This window comes from Aotus nancymaae, unplaced genomic scaffold, assembly GCF_030222135.1.
Source record: "Aotus nancymaae isolate 86718 unplaced genomic scaffold, 86718_ANA_hifiasm-v0.15.2.pri h1tg000012l, whole genome shotgun sequence".
Taxonomy (NCBI): domain Eukaryota; kingdom Metazoa; phylum Chordata; class Mammalia; order Primates; family Aotidae; genus Aotus; species Aotus nancymaae.
In genome coordinates, this window is record NW_026988423.1 from 49,764,211 (window position 1) to 49,777,016 (window position 12,806).

Below are 12,806 nucleotides of genomic sequence, written 5' to 3' on the forward strand. Positions count from 1 at the left end.
ACTTTTTTAAGAATGGAGATAGGGTTTTATTCCCAGGGCCAAACTGTCAGGCAAATGGAAGGTGCTGAATAAATATTTATAGGATGATTAACTGTTATTATAAACCAACTTTCTTTTTTATTTTTTGAGACAAGATCTCACTTCGTTGCCCAGGCTGGAGTACGATCATAACTCACCGCAGCCTCAACCTCCTGGGCTCAAGCCATCCTCCTGCCTCAGCCTCCCGAGTAGCTGGGACTGCAAGCGTACACCACCATCCTGGCTAATCCTTTGATTTTTTGTAGAGATGGAATCTCACTATGTTGCCCAGGATGGCCTCAAACTCCTGGTCTGAAGCGATCCTCCTGCCTCGGTCTCCCAAAGCACTGAAATTACAGGCAAAAGCCACCACGTCTGGCCACAAATCAACTTTTGAAACTACCTGTATTTGTTGTTGTTTTTTTTCAAGTTGCCCGAGGTAAAGTCGGGCACGGTGGTTCAAGCCTGTAATCCCAGCACTTTGGGAAGCTGAGGCGGGTGGATTATCTGAGGTCAGGAGTTCAAGACCAGCCTGGCCAACATAGTAAAACCCCGTCTCTACTAAAAATACTAAGACTTAGCCAGGCATGGTGGCGGGCACCTGTAATTCCAGCTACTCAGAAGGCTGAGGCAAGAGAATCCCTTGAACCCAGGAGGCGGAGGTTGCAGTGAGCCGAGATTGCGTCACTGCACTCCGACCTGTGCAACAAGAGCGAAACTCTGTCTCAAAAATACATACATATATACATACATACATAAAACAAAAGAATTCCCCGGGCTAGCTCTGAGGAACAGAAATCCACAGTATCTCGTGAGTTACAAGGTGAGTATTCCCAGGTTAATACAGATAACGAACATGAGCTAAACTCTACGGACAAGCCTGTGGGTAGTCCCTTCACATACAGGCACACGGGTTAAGTACACACATATGTGCACACAGCAACCCTGTGAGCGGGGCCCTATTGTTCCATTATTTATAGATGACAGAACAGGGCTTTTTGGAGGTATCTGCCCCAAGACACACAGCTAGTAAGTCACCTGAAGTAAGAATTACGAAGAGCAGAGCTGGGCGCAGTGGCTCACACCTGTAATCCCAGCACTTTGAAAAGCCAAGGTGGGAGATTTAGCTTGAGCCCAGGAGTCTGAGACCAGCCTGGGCAACAAAGTGAGACTCCATCTCTACAAAACGTCAGATTAGCAGGGTGTGATGGCACGCACCTGTAGTCCCAGCTACTCTGGAGGCTAGAAGGAGAGGATCGCCGGAGCTCAGGACATGGAGCCACAGTAAGCTCTGATTGTGCCACTGTATTCCCAAAAAAAGAAACATAGAAAGCAACATACCCCAGAAACACTCCACTGCCTATAGTGTTCCATGATCGATTCTTAATTCAATAGGGAAAGGACGTTCAGTTAGAACATTTAAAAACATTTTTCTTTCAAAAGGACTTTTTTTAGATTCAAAAAAAAATTCACACAATTTTATCTGCAGAATAACTGCAACCTTCTTCAAACTAACTACAATTTCTGGATTAAAAAGACACAATATCAAATCATGACAAATATATTAATCTAATGATATAAAGCTGAAACTTTAAAAAATTCATTCTAAACAGAAAACCTTCAGTCAGGCACAGTGGCTCGTGCCTGTAATCCTAGCATTTTGGGAGGCTGAAGTGAGAAGACCTTGCTTGAGGCCAGGAGTTTGAGACCAACCTGGGTAACAGCAAAAGGCTCTGTTTCTACCAAAAATGTAGAAACTAAGGCCAGGCACGGTGGCTCACGCCTGTAATCCCAGCACTTTGGGAGGCTGAGGAGGACAAATCACGAGGTCAAGAGTTCGAGACCGGCCTCGGCAACATGGTGAAACCCCGTCTCTACTAAAAATCCAAAAAATTAGCTGGGTGTAATGGCGGGCGCCTGTAATCCCAGCTACTTGGGAGGCTGAGGCAGGAGAATTGCTTGAACCTGGGAGGCGGAGGTTGCAGTAAGCCAAGACCGCGTCACTGCACTCTGGCCTGGGCGACAGAGCAAGACTCTGTCTTGAAGAAAAATAAAAAAAAAAACATAAAAAATAAAACTAGCCAGGCATTGTAGTGGCATGTGCCTGTAATCCCAGCTACTTGGGATGCTGAGGCAGAAGGATCACTTGAGCCCAGGAATTCGAGGCTGTAGTGAGTTGTGATTGTGCCATCGCATTCCAGCCCAGGTGACAGAGCAGGATCCTGTCCCCAGAAAACCCCTTCAAGGCTCCAGCCATCTTGGCACTCACCTCCTGATGTCCCTGTGGCTTCTCCCACCCGTTGGAGTCCCAGCCACCACATAACACCCCTCCCCGGCCACCTCCCCATCAGAACCCGCCTTTTCCTCCTGGACTAGAGCTTTTTCCAGTCACATCTGGGAAGGGCCAGTCTAGAAGGTGAAATCTCCGACTGGAAATGAAACCTTACTCCCCACCAAACCCACCTAATCCTACATGTGGAACATGTTAAGACATTCATCAGACACCGGGGAACCTTTCCTCCTTTCCCAGAACAAAGGGAGACATGGGCATTTCCACCCACACTGTGCCCTGGAAGGCATGAGGCCATGAGGATCGCGGCTGCATCCGTAGGGAAGAGGACACCCGCCTCCTGGTAAGCCAGGCTGTCCTACCCTACGGGAGAAAGTTCTAAGCAAGCCTCCTCGCTACACATGCAACATTGTGACATCATCTCCATGGCAGGTGTCAATCTGTTCCTTGGTTAGTTATCAATCCTGCAGTGCGGCCAGAGGAAGGAACCAGTGTCGGGGCCATGGTGGCTCCTCAAGCAAATGGCGGCCCAATGTTCCTTCAGGGCGCAGGCCAGGCGCTCAGCCAAGGCTCCACACACATGCTGTCACCGCTTTCCACACACATGCATGTGCTGTCACAGCCCCCCCCACACCTGCCCCTTGTTGGGAACCTCACCTCCTGCACACCCAGCATACTCCAGCCACAGCCCCCAGCTCCCACCATCGCTGTGGCCTTAGGTGGCTTCAAAATTTCCAGCAGGAAGGCCGGGCGCAGTGGCTCATGCCTGTAATCTTAGCACTTTGGGAGGCTGAGGCAGGTGGATCACCTGAGGTCAGGAGTTTGCGACCAGCCTGGCCAACACGGCAAAACTCTATCCTACTAAAAATATAAAAATTGGCTGGGCGTGGTGGCATGCGCCTGTAATCCTGTAATCCAGCTACTTGGGAGGCTGAGGCAGGAGAATCGCTTGAACCCGGGAGACGGAGGTCGCAGTGAGCTGAGATCGCACCACTGTACTCCAGCTTGGACAACAGAGCGAGATTCTGCCTCAAATAAAAAAAAGAAATTCCAGCAGGAGGCTCTGGCTGCTGGCATAAGTGAAGCGGGTCTTGCCTTGGACTTCCCATGCAGGTTGGCCCTTGGATGGGAAAGTGCACAGGCCGGCGGGGCAGGAGCCTACAGCCTACAGCCAGCTCCAGCCTCCTCGCCTCACGAGGACCACATGCTGCCGTGAGACCCTCCTTACTCCAGCGAAAGACGAGGAAGTGGGCGCCACCCTACGTCCGCTGGCAGTGACAGGCTCGGGGCCTTCCATCCTCTGCATCCCCTTCCCGGTGAGTTCGGACCCCCTTCTCCATGAAGACAGAGTCTAAAAATGTGTCCCGAGAAGAAATGCCCCAAGTGGCAGGTAACGACCAGGCTGCCGCCTCCCCAAGCCTCTTCCACTTATTGGGACCAGAAGGGGATAAAAACGCCAAGTTTAAGGCCGGGTGCCTTTGAGTAATAGATGTGCAATTCGACTCAAAGCCAAGATAGAGGGACAGGGCTCAGCACAGTACAAGCAGCATTTATCAACCGAGCATAAGGGACGGATGGGGAGGCCGGAGGGGGACACACTCCTCCACTGTCACCAGGAGTTGGGGACTTTTGAGGAACACCTGGGAATCCAGTATAGGAATCTCATTCCCTGGCTGATTACACTCATGTATTTGTTGCCCGTGGCCTCAGAATGATGGCCTTGCCCGCTCTAAGATTTTTTTTTTTATTCATAAAATGTTTTCTTTTTAATTTTTACTTTTTGTAACAGAGATGAGCCTTGTTATGTTGCCCAGGCTAGTCTCGAACTCCTGACCTCAAGTGATCATCCACCTCGACCTTCCAAAGTGCTGAAATTACAGGCATGAGCCGCCACACCCGGCCAAACCTCTAAGATTTTCTGTGGAAACCTCCAGACATGTGGTCACCGAGGACAGGGGGGTGACAGTACAGGAGGGCAGACAACCACCAGCTACAGGAACGGCCCTAAGAGGAGCCTGCGAGATGGATGCGGCGGGGCTTGGCCTGGGGAAACTGAGTCAAGGACAAGCGCTCAGGAAACCTCACAACTAGAGCTTCCAGGAAAGTCTGCTCTGAAGCTTCTGAGGGCAACAGAAGAAGGACGTTTTGTCACCAGCTCTCTTTTTCCTCCTGTTTTTACTCATCTCAAGGCTGACACGGAGAACAGGGCCCCTCACTCCCCAACATGCACAGAGAAGGCAGCAACCCCCAAGCACCAGTGACTCCAGTCTGCATTTTTCGTCTCCTGAAACACGAAACACCCACATTTAGGGGCAGGCCAAGGCGAGCAGCAAGTGTGAGACTTGAACCCTTAGCTGGCTCTGTGGCCAAGGCCTGCCTTCTTTCCACTCTGCTATCAAGCTTTCTTCCAAAATATTTATTCTGAAGACAGAAAGTTATTAATTTGTTTTCCATAATGATTTCACGCCAGCACTCCCTTGACTAGCAAGCCTCCTTGAAACATTTTAAATGAGTCTGCTTTTTAAAATGCAATTCACATGTAATTTCCCAGCCATACTGTATAAGAGAGGGGCATCTCTCCCAGAAAGGAGCTTTGCCTCCAGGCCTGTTCCTATGTCCTATATGGAGGACCCAAGAGCTGCAGAGAAGATTCTCCAAGCCTGGAAGCTGGGCCGAAGCTGTGGGCTGATGCGACCCCTTCCCATACAAGGGGAAGGTGCAGGAGAGGCTGGGGTCTGAGGCCATGCCATGGGGACCAATCTGGCAGATGTCACCCCGAAAGCCATTCCCACAACTGCTCATGTGCCTGCAACACTCTTGGGTCTTTTTTTTTTTTCTTACTCAGCCCTTAATAGGGGTTGAAGGGAAGGAACAAGGGGCCCAGTAAACGAGCAGAAAAATACCACCCCGGCAACTCAACACTGTCCCCGAGATGCACACTCATGAGAGAAAATATAGGAGCATGTAAAAAGCACATTTCTACTGGCCTTTACAGAGTATTTCAAGAAACAGAGAGGCATTTAAAAGGCCTAGCAGGCGAAATGTCTGCTTTACAAGAAGTGTTAGGCGTGTTGCTATGCCCAGATGCACTCAGCCTTCAGACATTCTGCCTGCCCCAGCACCGGGGAAGCAGGCCCCGAGGACCTTCCACCCCACAGGATCCCTTATGAACTTTGGTGGCGTGCTAACCAACTTAGGACAGGGGCTGAGACGGACTCAAGGGGCTGAGACACCCACACACCTGCCCACATGTTCTTACAGACCCAGCCTGTCCAGTATCTGCACCTTGAATTAGCTCTGGCTTTCCATATTTCCAGACAACCCATCAACTGCCACATCCCTATAGCCTGCAGGGTGGCACGCGCGTTCTGCTGGAAATGGGGCTGAAGACGTCAGGGGAAAGAAACGGGTTGCCCGCCAGCTGCGCGTTTGTCTGATGAAAATGAAATGCTCACGGCGCATCACCTGAATATGCACCAGCATCCTAAGACCCCTTCCAAGTGATCGCGACGGTCACCCGCCTCACCTCTGGAGTGTTCTTCTTGAACTCTCGGCTCTGTTCGATAAGCCGCTTTCTGGACTGCTCGCTTTCATCCTGCCGGTTCGCCAATACTGTTGCGGTGGCATCGAGTTCTCTCTGTCAGGGGAAACAGAAAAGGAAAAGCGAGATTGGCATCGCGCTGTGCACCAGAGGAGGGTCCTATTTGCATTTGACCAGAACACTGCGGGAGAGACCCCGGTGGCTCTAGGGATTGTGGACTCGTCGGCAGAGGAGGTGCTGGAGGGCAGCAGGAAAGCAGCAAAATGAACAAAACCCACCCATCCCACGTCCATCCTACGTGCCGTGGTTCAGAAAACCAAGCTCGTTCAACGTCATGCGTCGTGCATCAATGTGCACGCCATAAATGACTCTGTTCCTGAAATAGAACACACAGAAACACCTTTCTTGCTCCAGCCAAACTACCAGGCCAATGGCCAAAGGACCTGCTGCCCCCGAGCTGCTCCACGCCTATTCTTCCCAAGGGTCCCTTCCAGCCACTCTCCTGAGCTCCTGGTCTTCTGCTGAGCCGGCCCCTCCTCGGGGGATTCCGTGTGGCCGTCCTTCAACACTGTGGGCCTGGGATCTCTGGGAGTAATACTTGGTTTGTGTTCATTCAACAGATATTTACGGTGAGCTCACTCTAGGCCAAGCATCATGTTCAAGGCCATTAACCTATGATTAGTTTTCAAGAGGGACCTTTAAAAGGTAAATTCCAAGAATAATTATTTCTGGTATCGGGTGCACTTTTCGGAAACAAGGCGCCGGGCGTTGGTGGTTATTCTCGAATCACATTGCTTGCATGGGAACGCTAAGGACCACCAGGAGTGGATCCCCCATGAGGGACCTGCTGGGGGGCTGAGGGCTCTGGACTCTGCTCCCCGCAACAAACCAATCATCGACGCGTCAGAGAACCTGTGCCCTGGCCTCGCAAATTCTGGGAAGAGCTGCCAAGAGGATCTGTTTCAAACAAGCCTGCAGCAGATGGCCCCAGAATGGTGTTCCAGGCTGACAGCAGGAGCCCAAGGACACATTGCTGTCGCCACCAAAAGGCCTGTTTTCCTGCCGAGTCACTTCGGTGACTGAAGACACACAGCGGCCCATTCTGCTGGGATCCAAGGTGGCTGCTCCAGCTGGCTTTTCAACGGTAGGGACCGTCACCCTGCGTCCGAGCAGAGCAAGGACCTGACATTTCAAAGGCTGAACGGCGAGAAAAATCAAAGCTCAAGATTTATCCCCAGGCCTCCAAGAAGCATACGACAGCCTCTCCTTCTCCACCCCCGCCACTCATCTCAGGAGTCTCACTGGCTTTCCTCCTTGGCGGAAGTAAACCAGCAAACCTATAAACTGCTTCTGGGAAATGCTTCCTTGGTACCACTACGGGGTGGGCCATGCTGGATGGGATGATAGCGTCTATTGCTGACAACTTAGAAATCACAGACAGGCTGAGGGCAGTAGCTCACGTCTGTAATCCCAACACTTTGGGAGGCCGAGAAGGGTGGATCACCTGAGGTCAGGAGTTCAAGACCAGCCTGGCCAACATGGCGAAACCCCCTCTCTACTAAAAATACAAAAATTAGCCGGGCATGGTGGCACATGCCTGTAACCCCAACTATTTGGGAGGCTGAGGCAGGAGAATCGTTTGAACCTGGGAGGTGGAGGTTGCAGTGAGCCAAGATCATGCCACTGCACTCCAGCCTGGCAACAGAGTGAGATGTTTCAAAAAAAAGAAAGGAAAGAATGAGAAAGAGATGAGAACAGAAGAGAAGAGAAGAAGAGAAGAGAAGAGAAGAGAAGAGAAGAGAAGAGAAGAGAGAAGAGAAGAGAAGAAGTCGTAGACACTTTAAAAAGAGGGGGAGGAAAGAAAACACACACACATACACACACCGATAAAATAACAAATCAGGCGATGAGGGGAAGATACCACCACGCCACAGTCTTCTCCCCTTAGTATTTCTGGCATTCAGGCACATCTTGGGCAAACAAGTCCTAAGGAATAACGTGGGCTAGAATTCAAGAACAGATGTCAAAGCTATTGCAGAAAAAAGGGAAACAGTGAACATTTTGATAGACCACATTTGAAACACATCCCAGTTAAGGGAAGGCAGGGAAAAAAAAAAAAGAGCAACCAAAACCAATGTGGTGGAACGGGGGATACAGATAAGAGAGGAGCAGTCACAGCGAAGCAGAAGGCTCTTCAAAAATATAAACAATCTGGAGGGAGGAGGGCTTCGACATCTATATTTAAGCAGCAGCAGCCGAAGTTATAAAAGGAGCCTTCGAAAGAAGGCGGGGAAGAAAGCCAATATTGAAATATGACAAAAAAGAAAAAAAAAGAGTTGATGTTTCATTCCAATCGCACACAGACACAGAAAACTTAGGAGAAAAACAAAAAGAACATGGACTGCTTTCAGCTGGGGGTGGGGTCCCTACTTCCCCCACTGCATGGAAGCCTGGTGGGGTGGGGGCGCTGGGGCTGGTTACCCAATCAGTGGGCATCTACTGATGTCTTGGAGCCAGCAGGCGCTGGAGGTATGAAGGGGACTGTGGGGTCCCAGCCCCAATCCCCAGCTTCTCATCTAGTGGGTCAAGTGTGGGAAATGTTGTGGAAGACGCCAGATGAGCAGGGGGTCTGTGGGACCCTCTGTCCCCCTGGGTCCCCACCTGTCCCTCCCTGGGTTGATCTGTTAGGGAGCCTGCCTGGGGGAGGAGGGAGCTAAAACAGGTGGCCCCGGTGCAAGGTGAACCCACCTTGATCCCGGGGCTGCAGAGCCAGTGTGCCTGCGGTAACTTGCTGCTGGCAGTCGGGAACTCGACGGGGGTCTGCCGCGCTCCCTTCCCCGAGCCTGCAGACATATGCAGGTTGGCATGGGAAACCCACGGGGGTCTCCAAATTTAACACCGAACCGCCACCCGCCACCACAGAAACAGATTGGCACAGCGAGGAGGAGAGACTGAGCCACAGACGAGGCTGATCAGATTTAAGTCTTGAAATCTTTGACCGGGTCCCTTGCAGAAAAAATTTTAAAAAACAACAACGACAACATATACACACACACACACACACATATAAAAAACAGCACCACCAAATCCTTTCTGAAGGACGCTAAGGCGTTCTCGGACTGTGGGAGGAGATGGCGATTAAACATAAGCCAAATACTGTTTTATTATCTACCAAGCCTGCCTATCCTCAAAGTGTCAACTACAGTGACACATTAACAAGGGAATGAAATGCATGTTGGGGAGGTGGAGGTGGGGGTCCCAAATGCAGCGCCCTCGGCCCATGAGTCACGGGTCACATGTGAGAAGGCGTAGAGAGAGTCGTCACATCTGAAAGGCATTAAAAAGTCACGAAGAGCAAAAAACCTGGATCCAACCTCCTTCACGCCCAGCAATACCCTATCGGCATAACCCCATCCTGATGGATGGATTTTTTGGTGTATTGTATGGGACACGATGATCATCAGGTACATTGAAGCCAAAAAGCAAACTGCAACACATTGTTGAAAAGAATATCCATCCATACGCTCGCATAGGCTGTGATTATCTCCAGAGAGATACAGAAGAAACTTGTGACCGTGCTTGGCTCTCCAGAGAGGCGGGGCGGGTGAGGGACTTAATCCACAGGGTGTATCCGTGGACTGTCTTGCCATACACATGCATCATCTAGCTGGGAAAACTGCAGCATCTATTAATTTTTGTAATCCTGCTAAATGGGAACGAGTGCATGCACAAATGGTGATGGGAATAATACTTTACGTAATGCACAGCATGGGACACGTGAGCCTCCGCGTTAGGGTCTGCCTGTCCACCTGCAGGGGCAGAGGCCTGGAATCGACGGCCTCGTGGGTCTGGTGATGCAAGAAGTGAGGCAAGTATGTCCTTTGTCAAAACAACAGCTGTTTCTTGCACAATATGATGCCCACTGGCTGGTCTCGGGGTATATGGAGGAGGGAGGGGAGGGGTGGTGGTGACGGTGGCCACTGCTGGTCACAGAAAACACCACCCAGCCAAGCCAGAACTCTCCCAAGGAAGGCAGAGGAGGGCATCTGCGCAGAACTATCTAGAGCTCCTCTCCAGCTAGAAACTCCTGTGGGCCCCCAGTCCCAGGTCCCAGGCCATGGGAAACTGGCACTTTCAATCAGGCTGAAAGAGACAGAAACTTTACTGAGAAAGTGTCTGGCAAGGAGTGGCACCTGAACGCAGAAAATGTGTCTTTATCTTTCCAAGAGATCATGGGATGACTGACGTCAGGAAGCAATGAGGACCCACATGGGTCAAGTTTCAGTCTCTCCCAGCCGGCCCCTTGGCAGCCGTGTGGCCCAGTCCACCTCACACCCCCAGCACTCACTGGATGGCAACTATCCCTCACTCAAGTCAATGCGCTGAGCTGACCAAGAGTTTCCCAAGTGCAGACTCAACAAGTGGGTGTCACTAATGGGAGCTCCGCCCTTGCTCAGAGGAACTTCAGAGCCCAAGGCCAAGGCTCAGGTCATCCACTGGAGGGCCAGGCCAAGGCTCAGGTCGTCCACTGCAGGACCGAAGCCAAGGCCAAGGCTCAGCTCATCCACTGCAGGACTGAGGCCAAGGCCAAGATTCAGCTCATCCACTGCAGGACCAAGGCCAAGACCAAGGCTCAGCTCATCCACTGCAGGACTGAGGCCAAGGCCAAGACTCAGCTCATCCACTGCAGGAACAAGGCCAAGGCCAAGACTCAGCTCATCCACTGCAGGACCAAGACCAAGACCAAGACTCAGCTCATCCACTGCAGGACCAAGACCAAGACTCAGCTCATCCACTGCAGGACTGAGGCCAAGGCCAAGACTCAGATCATCCACTGCAGGATCAAGGCCAAGGCCAAGACCAAGACTCAGCTCATCCACTGCAGGACCAAGGCCAAGGCTCAGGTCATCCACTGCAGGACCAAGGCCAAGGCCAAGGCTCAGGTCATCCACTGCAGGACCAAGGCCAAGGCCAAGGCCAAGGCTCCGGTTGTCCAATGGAGGGTCAAGGTCAAGGCTCAGGTCATCCAACACAGGACCGATCCAAGGCCAAGGCCCAGGCCCAGGTGGTCCACCACAGGGACAGGCCGGGCCTATCACCAAGTTGGCCTAGCTGCTGCTGCTGTTTCAGTTCAGAAACAAAGGGCTCCATGTACCCAGGCAGCCCTCATCCCATTACCCTGGTGTACAGCCAGGGCACTGTGGATAGCTGGAATCCTGTTTTCCTCACCAATTACAATTTCTGGGATGCCTTTTCTCCATTTCTGACAGCTCTTCAAAGGGCAAAGCTACTAACATTTATAGTTTCTCTCTGCCCCCAACTCCAGCCTTTCAGCCAGGCATTTCAGATGTATTAAAAGCAAAATTGAAATACTACCACATAACCAGCTGTCTGCTTGATAGAAATTGTAGGAAATTTTTTTTCCCAAATAAGTATTTTAATTTGGATTTGCTCTTTATTTTATTTTATTTTTTAACACAGTCTTGCTCTGTCGCCTAGGCTGGAGAGTGCATTGGCGCAATCCCGACTCACTTAAACCTCCAGGGTTTAAGCGCTTCTCGTGCCTCAGCCTCCTGAGTAGTCAGGATTACAGGTGTGCGCCACCACGCCCATCAAATTTTTATTTTTTTAGTAGAGACAGGGTTTTGCCATGTTGGCCAGGCTGGTCTTGAACTCCTGGCCTCAAACAATTCACCTGCCTCGGCCTCCCAAAGCGTGGAATTACAGGCATGAGCCACCAAGCCTGGCCTGGATTTGCTCACCTTTAAAATGAATGTGGGCCAGGCGCAGTGGCTGATGCCTGTAATCCTAGCACTTTGGGAGGCCAAGGCAGGCGAATCGCTTGAGCCCTGGAGTTTGAGACCAGCCTGGCTAACATGGCGAAACCCCATCTCTACCAAAAATACAAAAATTAGCTAGGTGTGGTGGTGCATGACTGTGGTTCCAGTGACGGGGGGTGGGGGTGGCTAAGGCAGGAGGCTTATTTGTGAGTTCTTATCAGGCCACTGCACTCCAGCCTAGGGGACAGAGGGAGGCCATGTCTCAAAATGTATAATCGTTAGTTGTCTGTTTTAAAGTGGGGGGTATGTGAGGCATCTCTGCCATTTCCCGCTGAGCCGCACAGGGCCAGGCTCCCACGGCAGGGGGGTCCCTCCAGGCCTGCAAAGGACTCCTCCTGCCCCCAGCACCCCTGGGCTGCTGGGGAAAACATACTTGGGCTGACCCAAGCAACACGAGTATTCTCATTTTGTTATCTCGAACTTTAATCCAAAGAGTGAGTTCATCTGATGTCTCTTGGGGAATTACCTGTCAAACTAATCAAACAGCACATTCTATGCAGAAATCTAAAATGGTTTTGTTAGTGAAAAAATAGATTACTTGTACAAAAGCGGAAAGGTCAGCCACGGTTCCTGCACAGGGAAGTCCTAAGAACATTTTATTTTTTGTTTCATTTCCAACAACAGAATCATTTGGATGAATGGAGGGTTCTCTGGCTATAAAGAGGAGGTGGACCTACTTCTGCCCGCCAACCTCTTTCCAACACTTCTCCCAGCCCCCTACTGAAAACATCTCAAGACTCTTCAAACAGTGGTGTCAGAAAACCTGAACTGGACTCCTGGGCTGAAGCAATCCTCCCGCCTCGGCCTCCCAAACCTGAACTGGACTCCTGGCCTCAAGCGATCCTCCCGCTTCAGCCTCCCAAGGTGCTGGGCTTATAGGCATGAGGTAAAGCGCTGAGCCTGGATTTGCTCATCTTTAAGTGTATGTGGGCTGGGTGTGGTGGCCCACAACTGGACTCCAGGCCCCATCCCCACCGTAACCTGCGTGGCTGTGGACAAACAACTTCTCCTCTCTACACATAATTAAGATGATGCATTTCAAGTCTGTGGCACAATAAACACTACATCTCGGTTCATCTTCTGTACTCTCAGAGCCACATGCTTGACCTCAGACCTG

General features: G+C 51.1%; 1 protein-coding gene across 6 annotated transcripts in view; it reads right to left on the reverse strand.

Annotated features, from left to right (window-relative positions):
* Positions 1 to 12,806, reverse strand: part of CUX1 (cut like homeobox 1) — a 465,449-nt gene that overhangs the window by 362,267 nt on the left and 90,376 nt on the right. For 4 of the 6 annotated variants that reach the window (XM_064375707.1, XM_064375706.1, XM_064375703.1 and 1 more), the window contains exon 2: positions 5,835 to 5,945. In XM_064375707.1, coding sequence (XP_064231777.1) covers positions 5,835 to 5,945 — 111 coding nt within the window. Of the gene's footprint in view, positions 1 to 5,834; positions 5,946 to 8,597; positions 8,939 to 12,806 lie in introns of those variants that run through there. The other 2 variants (XM_064375705.1, XM_064375702.1) reach the window with 2 other exon arrangements.